The 22,455-nt window shown below is 32.2% G+C and overlaps 1 protein-coding gene across 4 annotated transcripts in view; it reads left to right on the forward strand.

The window, feature by feature from the left end:
• Window positions 1–22,455, forward strand: part of LOC123682618 (stress-activated protein kinase JNK) — a 112,366-nt gene that overhangs the window by 83,710 nt on the left and 6,201 nt on the right. The window contains exons 3-10 of one of the 4 annotated variants that reach the window (XM_045621351.1): window positions 5,459–5,515; window positions 5,680–5,734; window positions 9,753–9,898; window positions 11,858–12,036; window positions 15,355–15,484; window positions 16,181–16,378; window positions 18,048–18,312; window positions 20,856–21,139. In XM_045621351.1, the coding sequence (XP_045477307.1) occupies window positions 11,924–12,036; window positions 15,355–15,484; window positions 16,181–16,378; window positions 18,048–18,312; window positions 20,856–21,139 (990 nt within the window). In that variant the 5' untranslated portion in view covers window positions 5,459–5,515; window positions 5,680–5,734; window positions 9,753–9,898; window positions 11,858–11,923. Of the gene's footprint in view, window positions 1–5,458; window positions 5,516–5,556; window positions 5,735–9,752; window positions 9,899–11,857; window positions 12,037–15,354; window positions 15,485–16,180; window positions 16,379–18,047; window positions 18,313–20,855; window positions 21,140–22,455 lie in introns of all 4 variants that reach the window. The other 3 variants (XM_045621352.1, XM_045621355.1, XM_045621353.1) reach the window with 3 other exon arrangements.

A 22,455-nucleotide genomic window follows, 5' to 3' on the forward strand; every position in this document is an offset into this window, starting at 1 on the left:
GAATAATGCAAAATGCAATTATTCGAATAATTATTCAATGATTATTCGAATATTCAAATCATTCATTCATGATTCCCAGCCCTAACACCAAATATTAATTTTGTATTACTCTTTCTGCCCATTCCTTTATGCGATTCACAGTTTCAGTTGAAAATTTATTTTTCTCTATTTCAGTATTGTAATGAGTTCTTTACAGTTCTAAAGACAAAATAAACTGCTGCAATAAACTCATTAGAGAGTTATTGCAACGCACAAATAAGCGATCTTTTATTAAAGGATCCTCTATCGTGGACGTTAAAAGTGAACTATTGCAAGGTGCTTTTAACGAAAGTCAGTAAAGTGACAGATCTTTAAATTTGACATATTTATATTTTGTCACCTTTATTTTGTATTCTGATAAATAAAATGATTCATTTGGTGAAAGTTCAAAATCGAAAATGAAAGAACAAATAGAGTTAGCAATTTGAGCTGGGACCATTATTGAGGAATTGATTTTTCATAATAGATACCGTTGGTGTAGAAAATAATATATCAAAACCAATTCAAACAACTCGATTAGTTGACTTGGAAAATTTTTACTACAAGTCTAGCAATCATTATCGAAGTTTATTTGCACAACTACAAACTTCATTGTGAAAAATCATGGACACTTCTAAGATATTTTGAATGCACATAAGTGGCTTTATAGAAATAATTATCAGCTCTAGTTATAGGTAAGCTATTAGCTGAATTGAACTTAAATTATATATTATATTGCCTTAATTCGTTTTTAGTCTACCAATTCGTAATATGGGAAGAGCTGTACCAAACTACTGGGGTTTTATCGATGGAACTATTAGAGAAACTTGTTGACAAAGTATCATCACTATGTAAAATATCAGTCTACTTTATGTACTTGTTTGAATGGAAGTCGATCAAGTATTTCTTTTCATGTAAAACCACCAGTATTGGAAGATTATTTTGTTTAACAGAATTATGTTATGTATTTTTGTACCTTTTCCTACAATAATTTTGAAAAAAGTGTATTTAAAGTATAATTTTATAATAACATTACTGATAATTAATTAGGTTCTGCATTGTGATTTGCTTATTTTATGCTATGTTGATCCAATATATAAAAAAGTACTTAGGTAACAAGTTTATTATTTTTCTTTCAAAACAATCCCATTGGTGTGTCCATATTACAGAATGAATTATTTATATTCAATAAAAAAAATAATATTCAGTATGCAGTAGCATAATAATAGACATGAGAAAATAAACATTTGTGACACTGTATTATGTTGGTACCTTCTTATATCTTGCGTTTTATATTGTATATATATATATATATGCCTTCATTAGTGCACATTTGATCTATACCATTTTATCTGTGCACGCTTTGTAGGTGTGCAATGTTTTATTTGTACATTTTATCTATATAAGTATTATACATTTTTATCTACATTGTATCTGTTCCTTGTCTACATTTTGTTTATACACATTTTTTAAAATAGAATTAGTATTAGTATAGCAGCCAATATCTTAAATCCTGACAACTCACGCACAGGCAATCTGCCGTAGTGAGTTTTTTGCGGTTTATTGAAACAATATTTTAAATGTTATTGATTTTTTATACAAATTGTACTTTTTCAATAAACTATATATTATTATTATTATATTATTCTGTAACAATACTACATTATACATATGTATAATGTAGTATTGTTACAATTTACCTATATGTAAATTCTTATTTCTAATAAAATTCAGGATTTATCAGTATTATTTTTAATTCTTTTAGTAGGATCGAATAAAATATGATGTTTTGTTGAGAATCGTATAAGTTCTTGAAAAATTCGTTATTGAGAGCACATTTTTTCCTCGAATGAAATGGTTCCCACAGATATCCAAAATCAAGAAATAAAATGCAAATTTCTCAAAAAGTTTACTTTGTTTACCTAAACAGCTACCAATTTATAGGTTAGTTCTTGCTGAATAACGACGGCAAATATTCGTCATAAACAGATATCTGTCAAAATAAAGGATCCTTATATAAAAGTTGCTCGCCTGTATTTAAATAAAGTAAGGGAGGCCTGTATTTTAGATTTAGGCAATCCTTAATATCTGACTCAATGCGCATGCGTACATGTCAAAATAAGAGATCCTGTAATAAAAGATCGCTTATTTGGGCGTTGCAATAACTCTCTAATAACATCCGGCGTAGTCGATAACATTTTGACGTTTCGTAATTGTTTCGCGATTTGCCACCAGTTTTTGGATTTGCCTAAGTTTTTATGGAAAGTATAGTATACAAGTTGTAAGACAATTACGTACTCCTAGAATTACTTAGAATAACTTGTTCTAGTCGTACGTAATATGTGTTATACTATTCATTTAGTATCTATGTTTTTGTTTTAGAAAGGAAGGGACTTATTAGTCTGATGTATCAGTCAACATAAAATTATAAATTTTGCTATTTAAAGACCTTTTTTGTGTAAAAGTAATTTTGAAATGACAGGGCCCATAGATAGATAGAAGTTGAAAGTTGAATTTCTTTTTCTGGGCAATGCCGCCCCTGGCGGAAAACTTCAAACAATCCGTTGAATCGCGTAAAGTAGTCTCGGTTCAGTAACCGGAAATTAGAGCACGCAAGCGTCCCTCGATGGTCGATATATAAGGAGGAAAATATCGTCATCCATCCCCTAAAATTTAAAACAGCCGCATAAACACGCAGTAGGCTGATTATACCTTCGCTCTCTGATCTCGCCAGGCCGTTGCCCAGATGGAAACGACCCTCGAGCGGCGAAAATGCTCTATTTATATGTCGATAATCATTTTCCATTTCATTGGCTTCGAAATTATCGATGATTGTTGATGAATTTTCTATGGTTCCGACTACGATATCAACACGGAATTTCTCACGAAGCTTGATATTGTTATTTTTATATCTACACGCAAAATCTCAACGCGGTCGGATCTGTTGTCACTGAAATATCGAGAATTATTTTTTGATGTTCACTTTTGGATACGATCAACATAAAATTATGAATGTGGCATAAAAAAATAGTCTCCTTGCTAATGAAAATAAACATTTGGAAAAATTCGTGCTGGTACTGTGCAATATGGCAGATTACGATTTTGTCGAAAAATATTTGTCTATAGAATAACTTTCTAGTTCTCCTGATTTGACACCTTTAGAATTTTTTGCGGATTCAATTGGAAAGTGTTGCGCTCGAAGTTTTCCGCCAGAAAATATTGAAGAAATAATACGTGAATTTTTACAGATTATAGGAGAAAATGCTCAACAAAGACACTCATACTGATTAGCAATGAACTGTGAGCAATTTTAATCTTATTGATCGAAATCCACAAATAGTTTAGCATATTCATAAATAGAAAAATAGAATCGCAAAACCTCGATCCAACACCCACAAAGGTTCAGACACCTGAATACTGTAAATGAATATTTTAGGTTAGAACATAGATTATTCGAACTGCTGTGTTTAAATTTGCAACACTCGAAATTTGAAGTTCAAACTCAAAACCACAGACTACTCGTCTGTGTTAGAACTTTCACAGATGAATATTATTTATTTGAGAATGTAAGGTTAAATGGCAATTCTTGTACGAAATGAAATAAACAACGATATATTATAAATGCGATATAATGAATTTTAAGAGGACCATTCTGTAGGCTCATGTACTATTACAGAATGAGGAACACTTTTTCTGGCTTGCCGACCGAAAATATTGCTGCAGTTTGTAAAAATGTTGAAGAACATCCAAATTTATCCATTCCCCGGCGCGCACAACATTTGGGCCTCTCTTACGGCACGCTATGGCGAATTTTCCATCTGGATTTGCCTCTCCCTTCTCATAAGGTTCAGTTTACACAAGAAGTAAAGCCAGCTGATCATGGAATGCGTAAAACATAAGCCGATTGTGCTTGATCAGCGTTTGGATAACGATTTTTCGCATCGAATTTTCTTCAGCGACGAAGCATATTTTTCAGCCAATGGCTATATAAACGAGCGAAATTGTCGTATATAGGGCATTGAAAATAATCATGTAACTGCTGTGAGACACAAAAAGTCACTTCATGGTTTGCAATTTGGTCTGATGGAGTAATTCTCATCGCAATAGCCAATTGCTTGCAGATTTTTTTTGCCTGAATTCAATTATATGAAATTGGAAAATATTTGTTTCGCGCAAGATGGTGCAGCAAGCCACACGACACAACTTGTTTTAGCTTTATCACAAGAAAAAGTCCCAATGTTAATATAATGTTGCTATAATACTAGATAATAATAATAATACTTTTTGCTGGCTAATAACAACTCTTTACTCTGTTCTGACTCAAATACAAACTGTTTGACTGATAAGAAATTTAACTGTAACTGGGGGAACTGTATTTCATAAAAAATATATCAAATCAAATCAAGTTTTTTCACACATTGTGAAAAGCCTACTTATTGAACTGATATCAACTCCCGTCGCGTAATTTTTCATTTCTTCGATGTGAATTGGCCACCAAGAGCTTGTGATTTAACACCTTTGGATTTTTTTGTGGGTTATGCAAAGAATCGTGTTATGCCTATAATCCTCAGACTATTGACAATCTGATAACCAACATCCGTCAAGATATTGCCCGAAATTTGTCGGCAAGTCATCGAAAATTACCTTACAAGGATCGAGTCCTGTATAAGAGCCCGTTCACATGACAAGCGCTCAACGCGCGTTTACAAGTACAGTGCATCCCATTTTGGGTGAGACAGCCAGGTTTCTCGCTTGTTATTTAAAATAGAGCCTTGCGGTTTTCACGTTCCTGTCCTACTTTTTCGTGAAACTCAAGTTGGTCTAATCAGATTTTGCATAACTGTTTCCGTTCAAGAGATACAGGGTGATTTTGGAAATTGATACTTTTCGGACCCCTCCTTTATCTCCGAAGTTAGAAATAATGCTGAGGTGAAAACTACGTCTGAATCAGAATTCTGCGTAGAATCCAGTGGCGTACTCAATATTTCTTTTCGGGGTATGGTTTTGAAGATTCAACACAAACCTTTATTTTTTTTAATGGAACATCATGTATATCATTACTTCGTTGAATTCTTTATTTTTTTCCCTTCAAAATGATGTATGATACTATGTAGGTAGGATGTTCAGAAATGTTGAAAAAGCACTAAAACATCAAATAATGATGATTTTTTGTAAATGGGCCATGAATTTTCTATGTTTCAATAAGAGGATTATTACTTTTGATTTTTAAAAGTAGTAGGTCATTGATGATACAAATATCCTTGTTGTTATTATGGCTACTATGTATTTATATGCATAGTGGAAAGGTCCAAGCATTTATTGAAATCAGTGTTAAATCAATATTTTATATGAAAAAGTGTTTTATTTACGTTTATTCTCATAACCACAAAATGAATAACCCTTTAGGTACTTTGTAATTAATTTTTCGTATTCTTTTCAGGTAACTCTCTCAACCTCCAGCCGTCCTTTTTGATACACAAAGTATGGATCATTCTTGGTGAGTATTCAAAGATAGTTTTCATTCAGTTGAAGTTTCAGAACCTGGTCGATAGGCAAAACTTGAATACAAAACGCAAACATACAGGAATGATGTACCGAGTCTTGGAAAAAACTTTCTTTCACTAGAGAACACAAGAGAATTAAACGAATTTTTTCTTGTAGATCACGAAGAACATCTCCGAAGCCTCTATACGAAACTAGTATTTATAGTAGTAGGGTAAGATTTTTTCAATTAACAATGCAAATAGTGAAAATTACAAACCGAAAGTACATTGAATCAACTAATTGAGTCGAAGTTATTTTAATTTTTAATTTTTTTCTTTCAATATTTGAAAGTATCTATTTTTGCGTTAATTTTGGTTTTTTACGTGTGAATAATTAAAATTCAATCACCTTCTACACTATAATGAACGCTTGATTAAAACCAACAAATCAACCGTGAACATGTATATCAAAAAGAAATAAAAAAAGAATAAATTTGATTGATTTTATAATTACTTTGAAATTTCCAATATTAATAAAGACTCGTTTACATTTGGCAATATACTTGTCATGTGTAAGTCGCAAAAAAATTACTACTTGTGCTTTAGAGAGCCGTTTTTGCGCTTTACACATGATACGCTTAGTGACCCCAAATACTTTCCTTTGATGAACTTGCTATATCTTTACACAAGAAATCCGTACCAACCTCAAAGTAATGAATATAACGGGTGTTTTTTTTTTTTTCGAGATATATAACTTTAAGTTGGCATTACTGTTCGAGATGGCGACCGATTTAACAGCTGTCAAGTGATTTATCCTCAGTTTGGTTTGGCAATTCATCATAAATAGACTCACGCCTGAAAAACACCTGCAAATAGCGCAATTTCATTTCGAAAATAATGATTCTGTGCGAAATACGTATCGCGCACTACGTCCATTAGCGATGAAGCGCACTTCTGGTTGAATGGCTACGTCAACAAACAAAACTGCCGCATTTGGAGTGAAGCTAATCCGCAAGTGTATGTCGAAAGACCGTTACATCCAGAGAAACTGACTGTTTGGTGCGCTTTATGGGCTAGTGGAATCATTGGTCCGTACTTCTTCAAAAACGATGATGGCCAGAATGCTACAGTCAATGGTGATCGGTATAGAGCCATGATCACTAACTTTTCCATTCCTGAATTGAACAACCATGATGTCCAGGAGCTGTTGTTCCAACAAGACGGCGCAACATGTCACACAACTCGTGTCACAATCGATTTATTGAAAGACACGTTTGGTGATCGCCTAATTTCACGTTTTGGACCTGTGAATTGGCCTCCAAGATCTTGTGATTTAACACCGCTAGACTACTTTCTGTGGGGCTATGTAAAGTCATTGGTCTATGCGGATAAGCCACAAACCCTTGACCATTTGGAAGACAACATTCGCCGTGTTATTGTCGATATACGGCCACAAATGTTGGAAAAAGTCATCGAAAATTGGACGTCCAGATTGGATTACATCCGAGCCAGCCGTGGCGGTCATGTGCCAGAAATCATATTTAAAATGTAATGCCACAAGATTATCTTGCGGATAAATAAAATTCATGTCAATCGAATAATCCATCGTTGTTTTATTGCAATTTAAAGTTCTATAGCTCTAAAAAAAACACCCTTTATATACAGGGTGGGTCTTTGACTTGTACATATATTTCAACCCAAGATTCCTGAGGTCAAAAGAAACACTTTTTTCCTTTACCATTTTTTCCGATTCGGCCCGGTTGAAAAGATACAGGCTGTTGAAAATCGTTAAAAAAATGTGATTTTCGGCTATATCTCGTAAATGGTTGTATCGAAGAAAATGATTTTTGAAATATAGCTTTTTTTTGATGTAATACATCTTATCCGAACACAAGATTCCATACACATTCTTCTGTTTCTTTATTATGAACATTACATCCCATAAAAATACCAGAAATTCGAAGAAACCAACTCTTAAGAGTAATTTGAACCTTCATTGAAGAATATTTGACTAATTTGAAAAATAAAAGTATTCTTCATGTTTTCTCGTACAAAGCGCCGTTTTCGAATAACTTGATCTTAAAAAAAAAAATTATCTGTGAAATTCAAAAAATTGGGTACTTTGGCTGAATGCAACTCTGTTCTGTTGTGGAAAAAAAACCACAGAAATGAATATTTACTATGATGTCATGTTCTCAGATTTTAGAATTGAAGTAATAGCCAACTTAGTTTGAAAATGAAGTTATTTGAATAAGCTCACCTCAACTCTTCTATTTGATTACAAATTACTGAGCTTTGGCACAGCTCTCATAATAAGAAGATACTTCACTAAAATCAACATTCTTTTTGAAAAGTCCAGATTATTCATAAAGTCCATGTTTAAAAAAGTTTTCACAAAATAGTCCCATTATAATGACAACAATCAATATCTCACTAAAGACTGCTGCTATCGAACAATACTGTATTCTTCTTCGGCTCATTCAAACTCACATTGAAACATACCACTAGGACTAGGTACATACTAGACAAATTTTCATGTGATTGAGATTGAATACGTTTATTCTTTTGCTATTCCATAAATTCATCCTAAGAGCATATGATTGACATACTTCCAAGAGGGCCATAATTGTTTTAATGTGAAAACAAATTAGGTGAGTTGAAAGAAACTGGATATTCTATTGTGGATATTTAAATTGAATACTTCTCATTTATCTTCAATGCCAAAATCAAGATGAATTAAGTAGTAAAGTTGGCTATAATGTAGGTACACATTAACAACAAATTTGATTACAAGTGGAGTCTAACATTTTCCATTGATTACAGAGCCAGAATATTTTACATATTTCCATATTTTCATACTGAACGCTTCAAAAATATTGATGCATTTCAATATTTTTATGAGATACTTGGAACAAATCAAATGCTTCATTTCATAACAAATATCTTATAACAATAACAGTGTAAACTGTAAATGAAAATTTTAGGTTAGAACATAGATTATTCGAACCGAACTGCTGTGTTTATATTTGGCATCACTCGAAATTTGAAATTTAAACTTAAAACAACAGATTACTATAGTCTGTGTTAGAACTTTCATAAATTATTTATTTGAGATTTTAAGGTTAAATGCCAATTCTTGTAAACAACGATATCATATAAATGAAATATAATGAATGAATGGATATGAGTATCTGAGCTAATATGGGTGGTAGCGAGCTCAATTCGTTATAATTATCGAAAATGAAATAGAAATCAAGAGAAGAATATTTGGTATACCGAATATTTAATCTTTAGCGTCAACGAAATTGGAATAACTCATTTATTTTATTATAAACACTACTTTGTTCAACAAATGGAATGTTAAACGTGGGTTTATGATGGTTTTTCTAATTTAGTAGCTTATTTCCAAGGTTCAAAAGGTATATCTTATGCTTGAGAAAACTTCAGTGTTCCGGTTTTCAGGGGTGAATTAGCTCATTTTGAAAATTTAAAATGGCTATATCTTTTTAACAGGGCCGAATCGGAAAAAATGGTAAATGAAAAAAGTATTTCTTTTGACCTCAGGAACCTTCGGTTAAAATATATGTACAAGTCAAAGACTCACCCTGTATAACACTTTGGATAAAAAATTTTTGCTGACTGTTGTTAAAAATTCCAAATTATATAGAGTGTTACACCACGCGACTTTCTATTACGACACAGTATCATTAAAGCTTTCTTAAAATCTCATTCAAATAAATTCATTCATTTCGAAGTTATTAGATCTTTCCAAAGACCCACCACTTTATGAAAAATCAAAATATCTCAAAAACGCTCGATCTTAAGCATATGAAATTTGGAACAAACCTGGGTTCATTTCATGCTCAATCTGAAAATTCAATAAAAAAACGTTGCGTTTCACAAGAAAAAACAGATGTTTGGTCTTTACACTTTTTTGGTACACCCTGTGTATTTCCAAACATTTTGCGAATGTATCTCTAATGGAGTTTAATGATACTCTGTAAAAAAAATCGAAAATTTCATCGCGTAATATAGAGCATCGCGTCAATGGTGGAACACCCTGTATAATAAAAAATATATTCCTATGACCTCCATCTATTTGGAGATGCTGAAAATCTATATCGGACTCATTGGGCTGGATAGCATTAATATTCATGTAAACATTGTTTCCAGACAATCGAAGTACTATTTCGAAATTATCGAAGATACCAATATTTTTTCTATCGGATTATAATGTGAAAAAAATTTCAGACAACGCCTCCGTTTACTGGGGATTGGTTTAAGATGTCCCGTCTGTCACAGTTTTACACCGTAGAGGTGGGGGACACGAAATTCACCATATTGAAACGTTACCAGAATTTGAAACCAATTGGATCCGGTGCTCAAGGCATTGTTTGGTGAGTATTATCTAGATTATCACTGTTATCGAAACTAGTCGAAATATTGAAAGACGAAGAGAGATCATCACTTTTCATCCGAATAAGGGTTGCCCAAATATACAGGGTGACCCATTTTAAAAGATCCACTGAAGTAACTCCTTGGGAAATGGGAAGAGTCTGCACTGAGAGAAGTGTTTATTTGATTTAAACGAAAATGCATTATAGTTGATAAATCATTTATTGGATATATGGACAAACAAATATAAGTTTCATGGAAATAAATAATCTATTTGAAATCCCACCAATAATCATCATTTATTATTACACTTCATTTATTTACGCATAACTTATATTGATAATGCTGAAGAAATATTCATTTGAAGGAAATAAATATATTTGAGGTTAATATATCATTGAGTAATAATTAATAAACCTTATTTATATGTAATAAAAATAAAATTTCAATTCAGTAATGGTTAACGTATTTCTTAGATAATTATTTTGATTGTTTCTATTATCCGATTGTTAGGGTCTGAGAAGAACCGTTTGCCAATCTAGATAGTTTTTTATAGATCATATTGAGGGTATCCGGGTTTGAACCCTAGGCATCTTGATCGCATCTGTTTCCTTTAACCACTGTTCTGCCAACATCACTAATAACTAAGCAGGTACAAACAATCTAAACCCAAAATTCAGTACAGATGTGCTAAGCGGCGTTCAATAAGCCCATAGTAACACAGATTTTATGTTTAAAAAGGAAATTTAAATCAAAGGAAAAGTTCAAGGACAGATCATTCAAGGAGATGAGCTTCTCTTTGAGGGATGTGTCCTTAAACACAGATTGGATCGCTAGAATTATGTTAGTTTGTTCATTATTAATAAATCCTATATTCTGAGTGAATAAATTATTGAATTCTTTTAAGAGTTTATTCATAAATAGCAAATGTTCGTTAACTACCAGTTGAAAATTTGTTGATAATGAATTTATGTTATTTGTGGAGATAACGTAAGTTCATATAAATTATTTATAACCGAAATATATTAAATATTATCAAATACCTTGTAAACAAATATTTTATTCTCTATTAATAAACTTTTTTGAATGCATAATTTAAGTATTAATGAATATATTAAATATAAATCTGCTGTAATAGTTGTGAATAAATAACCTCCAAATAAGTGCTTTATTAATAAAAAAATATAGATTTCTCTCAGTGTGGATTAAATAAAAATAGTCTTCGTGAGAGAAATGAGAATTAAAATTTGCAAAAGATGAAACCTCTTCGTTTTTACATAATATGCAAGACAATAGAATATAATTCATTATCAATGGTATAAGGACAACTGTTTCAATTGGGGTAATCACTTGTACAAATCTGCTTTTACCTTATTTGTCATTTTAATTTGCAATGTCTTTCTTGTTTGATTAATTAGAGTTTACCATCCTGCTTGTAGCAAGCTACATTTCAAATTAAATATATTCAACTGAAGAAGATATAAATTTACAAGAATAAATCGATATTCATTCAAAGAAACCTGGAAAAGAAATGTTATAACAATTTCACTGTATCGGATACATATGCACGAAGATACGCATTGGCGTACGCCCAGATTTTCATCAACTGTCTTCTTCAGTTGAATATATTTAATTTGAAATGTAGCTTGCTATATGCTTGATCTATTTTACTCTCGCAAGCCAATCGCAGTCCAATTTTCACAACTAAAATGACCATGTCTAAACATGAAGCCCTATTTGCAAATGGCTTGAGCTTGTAAAAAATCTGTAAGACACGTAGCGAATTAATTATAGTTTTCTCAGGCATTTATATATCCTAGTATGTAGCAACAGTAGAAATATGGTTTGTATTGTTCTCTTCGAAACCGTAGTTGTTTATCTTGCCTTATGGGATGCATGTTCGTTTTTGTTTATCTCTTAGTTATTTTTTTTTCTGCACCTTTACTTTTATTTTCTTTTAGTTGATTTGGAACCTTGTGTTTGATTTTTGATTTGCACGTGTGTGTGTAATTGTAATATAAACCGAAATGTCTATAAGAGAGGGATATACTAAACACGTATTTGGTGATACTGAATTCTGGGTACCTGATCGTTATGTAAATCTAGCACCCAGAGACGGTGGCGCTCAAGGTTTGGTGTGGTAAGTTGCATTCATAATAATTCATTCGGAATCAGCTTGTTCAATGAATTGAATGGTATCGTCCCTCAATTTTTTTCTTTATATCTGATTGATGCAAACCTTCTAGGGGTTCTCAAAAATTTTCAACAAAACAATAATTTTTTATACAGGGTTTTTCACGAATAACTTTCAGTCTAGATTCAGGACCTTTTTGGGAATCTGAAACAATGTTCGACATACAGGGTGTCTCGGGAGTAACTGTACATAGTAGGGTAGGACTAGGTGAGTACGGATTGACTGAAGAAAATTCATTTCTGCTTTTCCCAAGAAAGCTACAGGGTGAGTATGCATATTCATGGAAATAATGAAAGAATCAGAACCAAACTTATCGGCGGAATTTATTGAAACTTGGGATGTTATTGGCACATGCCCAGTTCGAGTCAGAGACCAAAATTATTATTTCTCATTTGAAGTGTTCAGGTTAAAAATATCACTTTTTATTTCGAATTTAAAATCATTGTGTATATTGTATTTGATTTTCACAGGATTTTAGGAAAGTGGGTTATCCAAAACTAAAACAGCATGTTTTGTCACGAAAAATTCGAGTTCAAGGATGCCAAAACAGCACCTCACTATTTTAATGAAAATCATCAATTTAATTTTCAAGCTGTCACTGTGTTGGATGTGGAAAGTAATTATGTAAAACGAAACCTTAGTGAAATGATATACATTAAACTGAATGAAACTGTTAATCCCGAACTGACACACAAAATTTTGAATCTTTTCAAAAACAGATATTTAACACCGTGAATCAGGATTCCTACATTCTAACAACATCTTGCAGACTCGACCTGTAGTTGAACAGGTTCAAGAATAAAGTAAACACACATCAGTTTGACACTCTCATTGATGGTGACAATTTGTATTGTAGAGGACGATCGATTTCATGGAAGATCACGACAAGATTCTCCTAATTGATGTTTATTTCTGTTTCAATTTGCTCAACAAGCTCATATTAAGATCTTTTGTGTGGATAAAATAAGTTTCAACTTTGGTAAGGTTTTACGAGTTAATTGGTAGTGTTTAAGTCAATTCCATAATAAGATAAATAAAAAAAAATCGAATCTATGAATTTTAATATGTATTTAGATCAATATATTTTTATCATCTTTTATTGTATACTAGCGGACCCGACAGACGTTGTCCTGTACACACGTCTTTAATTTCATACTTTTTTTAATGAGCTGAAACAATCTGGACCGCTTTGATGAAAATTATTATTGAAAAGTTATTACTTTGTTAAATAAATAACAGCATCGTAAATGAAAACTTCAACTCATTTTAATGAAAGGTGAAAAAGCTTGCACTCAAAACATTTTATAACATATATATTTATTTTTTTTTAATTTACAAAAACTTAATTTATCGTAATGCCATTGGATGTACAATATTTTTAGTTAGTCCATGAGGAGTATAAACAAACAAACTCGATGGTTTTCCAACTCTGGAACACGCAACGTACAATTGGCCGTGAGAAAAACACGGATTTTCTATGTCTAAGCCACAAAATGTCATCGTTTGACATTCCAAAATCAACAACTCCTTATAAATAAGAAATTAATTGAAAAAACATTTTCCAGTAGACCAAACTGTAAATCTAAACCATTCTCGAATCTCCACGAACACACACAAAAAATTTCATCAAAATTGGTCCAGTCGTTTAGGAGGAGTTCAGTCACATACACACGCACACAAGAAATATATATATTAAGATGTGTGTTTAGAATTTGTTTCGAAGCAGTTTAAGAAGTTGATAATTTAGTATTAACTGAAGAAATGATTGTACATTATTTAATCTTCGTAAATTTCTGTCTTGTAGCCCTGAATAAGTGGAAATATATCCGCGAAACGTTGGCATTAGTTGGTTTTAGTTTTGGATAACCCACTTTCCGAAAATACTGTGAAAATCAAATACAATATGACCTCACAAGGAAATGAATCTTCAGACCATATCATTGTGTATATTTTCGAAAAGTAGATAAATTCGTCTTCAATATGCGGTATCACTCAAAGTTGTCACATCTAACATTCTTTTTTAATTTGAACAAAGTTCGAAAAATTTAATTTATTCACATAAACAGGACAACTCGTGATTGAACATGAAACGTAAAATTGTAGTTTTCTTTCTTAGGAAAGGCGGAAATTAATTTTTTGCAGTCAATCCATACTCACCTAGTCCTACTCTACCTCTGATACGTGAATGTACAGTTACTCTCGGGACACCCTGTATATCCCAAAAGTGCCCTACATCTTCACTGAAAGCCTGTACAGGAATTTTTTAAACATCCTGTATAATAACATGACTATCTGAAATAATTTGGTTTTGCCTCTTCTTATACAATTACAATTAGTTAAATTAATGTAGAGTCGGGATATAAATCATTGAACAAAAGCAAATATGTGAATATTTGTAGAATGAAAGTTTTTGTCATTCATTGAAAATAACTACATCTTCTCAGAAACTTTAGCAGTTTAGGTTTATTTGTATTATTTTTTATGATTATGTGAGATGGTAATTGAGAGAAAATTATTGTGGTAAATAAAGGGTTTTCTAATCACATATACAATTTTAAATGGATATAATGCACTTTGCCTCATTTTTTTGACATTTCTTATGTCATTTGTTGGTTATGTTATTTAATCATGGAAAGATACACACTTCAACAACGTTTAAAAATTATTAAATCATTTTATCAAAATCAGTGCTCATTTGTGAATACTCAGAAAAATTTAAGAAATCAATTAATCTACTCACTATTTATTATACTCTAGAGAAATTGAGAGTTATATACTTTTTTTTACATGATAGCAGAGTGCCAGTACCAAGTAATGAGCCGTACTTGGTACCATTTGCAAAATTGTCTACAATACGACGAATAGTGAATGGGTTAACTGAATAATATTGTCTTCCATGATTTCTTCTTGAATTTCTCTTGGTAAGCACAAATGAGCACAGATTTTGATAAATAATTTATTAACGTTGTTAAAGCTTGTATCTTTCCATGATTAAATGGCAGAATCTACTTAACATAGATAACAATAGATATCGATTAACCATTTTAAATTGTATCATTCCTATTGAAAAACTCGTCTAATATTTTGCATGGAGTAATTTTGCACGGTAGTTAGTTTATTAATTTTTTTTCTGTTAATGTCTGAGAACTCTTAGGTACGATTGAAGAAGGCCGTATAATTTTCAGGGAATATTATATACATAATATAACGACTCGAGTAGATATTTGATTGATAAATTCTTATTATTATTGAATTTTATTGCAGTGCTGCTGTGGATACAGTTACAAATCAAAATGTTGCCATCAAAAAACTGAGTAGGCCATTCCAGAATGTAACACATGCCAAAAGAGCTTATAGGGAGTTTAAGTTAATGAAATTAGTTAATCATAAAAATGTGAGTATAAGCACTATACTGGGTGTCTTATAAACATACCCCGTAAACGTTTGGTTTTCGAGATACATCCAGGGTGTTTCTTGTAGTCCTACTTTTTTTATGATTATAACAGTTTATCAAATCTTTATAAATTTTCTCTACAGATTGGGTAAATAAGTACCAAAATTCATTAATTCATCACAGCTTACTAACTGGATCTTTATAATAATTTGGATTTTCCTGAGGATTACTAGAGAATTGTTTGAATTTTTTTCTCGAAATCGGTAGCAGATACGGCAAAACTACTAGAAACCAAATAGTGTAGTTTCTTCTTACATTTTTCTAAACTCACCAACAAAAAAAAAGCGAGCACTGTTCCAGAAAAAATATAACAATATTATATGCATCAAAATTAGCATATCACATGATGAAATCTTCAAATTGGAATATCTATGCCAAATCTATGTTAAATAGCTTATGAAGGGAAGGTGCTATGAGAAAAAAAACTTGAAAAAAAAATTACTTCAACACCCTGTATCGTGAAAACAAAGCTTTCGGGGGCCCATGTTTATAGGACATTAATTTCTTAAAATGATCCGAAGAGTTTGTCATTTTCGTTTGTACCTCCAATTTAAGAACACTCTGTACATTTTCGAATTTTATCGCCTCAATTGAATATTTTTTATGAAACACTACAACAAATTTGTATTCTTTCAGATAATTGGACTCTACAATGCTTTCACTCCTCAAAGGTCACTTGAAGAATTCCAAGATGTTTACTTGGTCATGGAACTGATGGATGCAAACTTGTGTCAAGTTATACAAATGGATTTAGATCACGAACGGATGAGTTATCTCCTTTATCAAATGCTATGTGGAATAAAACATCTGCATTCTGCTGGGATTATACATAGGGTGAGACTTCTTCACTCAATAATAATATCACCAAAAAACAATAATCACTTTCAAACATAAAGGATGGTCCAGTTCGAAAGTCGGCTACAGATATAAAGTATTTTCCAATAAGAGGTTTCATTTTGAATATCCTGCTATCTAACGGGTGTTTTTTTTCGAGGTATATAACTTTAAGTTGGCATTACTGTTCAAGATGACGACCGATTTAACAGCTGTCAAATGATTTGTTCTCAGTTTGGTTTGGCAATTCATCATGAATAGACTCACGCCTGAACAACGCTTGCAAATAGTGCAATTTTATTTCGGAAATAATGGTTCTGTGCGGGATACGTATCGCGCACTACGTCCGTTTTATTTTGTTTAGCGATGAAGCGCACTTCTGGTTGAATGGCTACGTCAACAAACAGAACTGCCGCATTTGGAGTGAAGCTAATCCTCAAGTGTATGTCGAAACACCGTTACATCCAGAAAAACTGACTGTTTGGTGCGCTTTATGGGCTGGTGGAATCATTGGTCCGTACTTATTCAAAAACGATGATGGCCAGAACGTTACAGTTAATGGTGATGGGTATAGAACCATGATTACTAACTTTTTCATTCCTGAATTGAACAACCATGATGTCCAGGAGCTGTGGTTCCAACAAGACGGCGCAACATGTCACACAGCTCGTGCCACAATCGATTTATTGAAAGACACGTTTGGTGACCGCCTAATTTCACATTTTGGACCTGTGAATTGGCCGCCAAGATCTTGTGATTTAACACTGCTAGACTACTTTCTGTGGGGCTATGTAAAGTCATTGGTCTATGCGGATAAGCCACAAACCCTTGACCATTTGGAAGACAACATTCGCCGTGTTATTGCCGATATACGGCCACAAATGTTGGAAAAAGTCATCGAAAATTGGACGTCCAGATTGGACTACATCCGAGCCAGCCGTGGCGGTCATATGCCAGAAATCATATTTAAAATGTAATGCCACAAGATTATCTTGCGGATAAATAAAATTCATGTCAATCGAATAGTCCATCGTTGTTTTATTGCAATTTAAAGTTCTATAGCTCTAAAAAAAAACACCCTTTATATTGATAATCGAAATTGATTCCTCGCATATCGCTTGGTGAAACATAACTTCAATATTACAAAAAGAAAATGAAATAAAAATAAATAAATAATAATAAATAAAAATTGTGAAACATCTAGTCAAGTGTTTTATTACACTTTTATATTGAGCTTGATGAATTGCATGACGAACAATTTCTTCAAGTTCATTCTCCATTTTTTCATCAGTTTTTTAATTCAATCATTTCGAATTTTCACTTTTCACTGAAGGAAGGTTCTCATAAATTGAATGTTGAATTCAAAATTGATATTCATTATCAAGAAAAGCAGTGACGTAAACATTCCTTCCTTCAAAATGTCTAGTCACAGGCTAGTATGGATGCCACTAGTAAAAAAATAGTCTATCACGCCACGTTGGAAAAAGAGGACTAGAAAATTTCATTCGAATACATCCAGTCGCTCAGCAAAAATTGATGTATTCAATTTTGTGAACAAAGCATTTTTCAAATACAAATTCATATTTTTTTTCGATTCTCTATGGTCTTTCAAACTGGACCACCCTCACCTTGTATATATCTTATAACTAACTCTCAATTTTTCCCGCAGGATTTAAAACCAAGCAATATTGTAGTTAAATCAGATTGTACATTGAAGATATTAGACTTTGGACTTGCCAGAACTGCCGGTACTACGTTTATGATGACACCGTACGTTGTTACAAGATACTACAGAGCTCCAGAAGTGATCTTAGGTATGGGGTACACTGACAATGTGGACATATGGTCAGTGGGCTGTATAATGGGAGAAATGATCAGAGGAGGAGTTCTGTTTCCTGGAACAGATCATATAGATCAATGGAATAAAATAATTGGTAATTAATTATATTTTTAACTTGACATTTTCATTCTTTAATTATCCCGTATTGGTGCTTGATCTTCGAAAAGTAGATCTATGACGTTGTATTAATCCTACTCTAATTCACAGAATCTTTTTAAGTGTTTCATTAATGTTTCGACAATGATGTTCAGAAACAAAGATTTACTTAACAGATTTACAGAAATACTACTAATATTTTACAGAAATACTACTAATAATTCAGGAATTAGTGACATCGAAGTAGGCCATGAACGTCTAGTCGCGGGTTCATTTCTGGTTACAAAAATATCACTAAAAATTGCTATGGTTTATCATAGAAATAACCAGTTTAAATTATTTTCATCATTTTTGTATCCGAAAGATCCTGAATTTTCGAAATTACGATTATTACGAAGGGACGCATACAGTCATGATTTCATAAATTGAAATTCAGATTATATAACGTAAAAATATAGTGAAATGCTATCTCATTTCAAGGAAATCCAATGAAGAGATATCTATTCATTTAAGAGTCGCCCATGAAAGATCCCATTGAAGGTCATTAAAATATGCATATTCCTTTTCACCAATGGCTCTTCAAAGATTGTTGCATTACTGATGGACACTGGATACCAGCCTGCTTTCAAAATTCTTATCAAATAACTCTTATGGATCATTTTAACTGTGGTGTCTAAACTGGTGAAGAAAACAGAAAAAACTGGTTGATAAATTTAAATAGTGTAGCTTAGTGAATGGAAGAGCCATATCATAATAGGACAGAAATAAAATTCAAAGAATCCATTTAGTATATGAAAAATTTTTGACATCACAGTTGTACTGTAACTTTCAAAATTGGAACCAATTTATCAGCCGATGTGTAAATCACTTCCTTAAGTCACTATTTCTTGAAACTGTTCATGACATGAATGATTGATTAAACTTGTATGAAAAATATTGGTACTATTTGTACTCAAGTTTTCTGTTTTTTTATTGAAATGCTTTTATACTAGTTACTATTAAATTACATAAAGTATTTTGCCCATAACAGCTTTAACTCACTCACTAAAAGCATTTTTGCATGAAATTATTTTTAATTTGTGAATTTTAAAATGTTATTACATTCTATTATTATCTTCAAGTGGGTAAGAGGTGAAGAAATTCTTGAAGTTACTCTTCTGAATATATTTTTCGATTAAATAATCAGTAAAAATTCTATAAAGCAATTGGAGTTTATTAGATTTTTGGATTACTCATTGAAGAACAAAAAACAGATATAACAATACTTAATTTCAATATAGAATATAAATAAACTATAGATGCAATGGCAAGACTTTGTTTAGCAACCCAATTTTAAAATAATTCTCCCTTCATAGATTTATATAATCCTCATTCCTCCAGATAAATGAATTTGACATTTTGTTGCATATATTCTCTGTATTCACCATAAAATCGTACTCAACTTATTATATTTTTCTGTTCATCAATAAGAATTTTCCTTTTATTAACTGTTTTGAACTTGTTACCAATTAAGTTTATGTAATGTTGACGTTGATTGTTTAAAATCCAGATGCTTTTTGGTCAAATTTTATCCAGACTGATATATTGGTTGCTTTGGGTAACAATCAAATCATTTAATGATTTTTTGAAGGTGAAATCGTATTGCACAGGTTTTCTTCCACTAATTATCCAGGTAGTAATGACTTGCCTTCTTCTTTTTTCAAACAGTACTGTGAGAAATACTCAAATAAACTTATCAATGTGTGTTTGAAATTGATACAACTTTTAAGTTTCAAAATTTGTTCGATCCAAACCAATAACACAAACAAACTGAAATCTAACCTCCTCTCAATGACATTTCCAATGCCAACCCGAAATCTGCAATTCAAAATGTTACTGAATGAGCCAGTACCAACTTAATTTCGATTTTCCAAAGCCACCCGGGATGTCAATAATTCCTGAATGGACTATAACCATATAGATCTTTCATCTATTGCTGAACGTGTGAAAATTCTGAAAACTCACTACAAAAATAATGATACTGTAATAAATACTAAGTACCTTTCGTGCATAACGGGCAGATTATAGTCGACATAACCGTCCATCTGAGCGTACAATTGGTAAGACATTGAAAAAATTGAACTGGATCTGTTACTGAGGTTTTAAGGATCATCATATTAAAGTACAAATTTTGATCGATATTCTAAATGAAAATGTGTTTTATTTATGTTTATTTTTGGAACCACAAAATGTATAAATGTAAAAATTAATCAAGGGATTTCAAACTATCCCTGCTACTTACCTCATTTCAGCGTAAACCTACCAATCACATTTCTCAATATGTCTTAACCTAGCTTAGCTTTCTCTTTTATACAAACAACCCTATACTGTGAGTTGTTAAGAAACAGTTAATTAACTGCTTAAATAAAACGCTTATAAATATTCTGTGGGTTATAATGTGGTTACTCACAACCTCAGTTGAATATTATGTCTACAGTGAACTTGAAAAACTTCATATAGATTTAGACAGATAGATCATTATTCATAATTTTTTTTTTTTAGAACAATTGGGTACTCCGTCTCCACAATTCATGATGAGACTGCAGCTAACCGTACGAAACTATGTGGAAAACAGACCCCGCTACCCTGGTTTCTCCTTCGATAAACTGTTTCCTGATGTGTTATTCCCATCCGACAGCAATGAACATAACCGACTTAAGGCAAGCCAAGCCAGAGACTTACTTTCCAAGATGTTGGTAATCGACCCTGAAAAGAGAATTTCTGTCGACGATGCCCTTCTTCACCCTTATATAAATGTATGGTATGATGAACAAGAAGTTAATGCAGTAAGTATATTTGAAAGTATTTTCTTCTTGTAGATATCGTAAAATCATAAATTTTTTTCTATCTTTCCTAAAATAAATAAATATGAATAAATTATTCAAACGTTATTTTACTATTTATTGGATAACTCGACGATCCTCTGATGATTGAATATGAAAACATAATTTTTTTGGGAATGAAGAATCAATAAAACGAGAACTTTTTTCGCTCCTAAACCGACGTTTCGCTTCATTTAAAAACTTCCTCAAGGAAAAAATATTCTGTTTGACCTTATCAGATCCTAAGAACTTGATTATTTTTCCCTTGTTTAAGCTACATTTTCATTTTTTCTTATTTTATCGATGAATTTTATGTACACACAATATTTCAGCGTAATCTGACGATTATATTCTGAGATATTGAAATTCTACAAAAAAAATATATAATTATCTTCTGATTATTCCGATTCTCAAGAAATCAGAGAACCTGGTCCTTTCTGACCGATTACATACCATCAGCTGCTCTTTGCAGTGTCAAGATGATAAAGAAACTAGCATCGAGAAAACAAACCTTCACTATGATGCTAAGTAGAAAATATGATTGGGAAAGAGAGTCCACAGTACCAGCTCTCAAAAATAATACGCTCTTCAAATCAGTTTTAGGCACTTGCAATTTAAAGATGTGTGGAAATGAACCTAATAAGAAACTATCAGAAATTTCATATAACGATACATTCTGACAGTTGGGATGCAATCAAAGCATTGATCTCACATATTGATTCTAAGATGATATTGGAGTCCTCAACTCCAATTGAGAGAACTCAACGAAATAGGCAAATATACAAGATCTGTTTAGCCTGTTTTTTCTCTAATTCAGGAATTAAAGGAAATGGAGAGGCCAACCTTCTTGCCAGAAAAGGAGCACAAATTTCTTTCATTGATCCAGAACCATTCTTTGGTATATGTAAATGTATCTAGAAGAAAGAATTTCAGGAGAAAGAAAAAACTGAAAGAGAAACACTTTCTAGTCTTTCAGGAGTCTAGGAGTCCTCCTGGGTTGGATAATTCCAAATATTTTCTTTGAAACCACGAGATCTAGGAAGTATGTGCATCTCAGCAATAATATGCTGTATCCCTCACTGGATTCCTCACAGGGCCGCCTCAGAAAACACCTTATGAGAATGAGTCTAGCAGGAAACGAAAGTGCATATTCTATGGGAGTAGGAAGGATCTCCGGATCAGCTGGTGACAGAATGCTTAGGCATCGCCAGCCAACGCAAAATCTGCTCTGGACAAGAGACTTGTAGAAGTCTTCTTCTTCTTCAGCCTTCCCTCATCCA

Source organism: Harmonia axyridis, chromosome 6 (assembly GCF_914767665.1).
Source record: "Harmonia axyridis chromosome 6, icHarAxyr1.1, whole genome shotgun sequence".
Classification (NCBI taxonomy): Eukaryota; Metazoa; Arthropoda; class Insecta; order Coleoptera; family Coccinellidae; genus Harmonia; species Harmonia axyridis.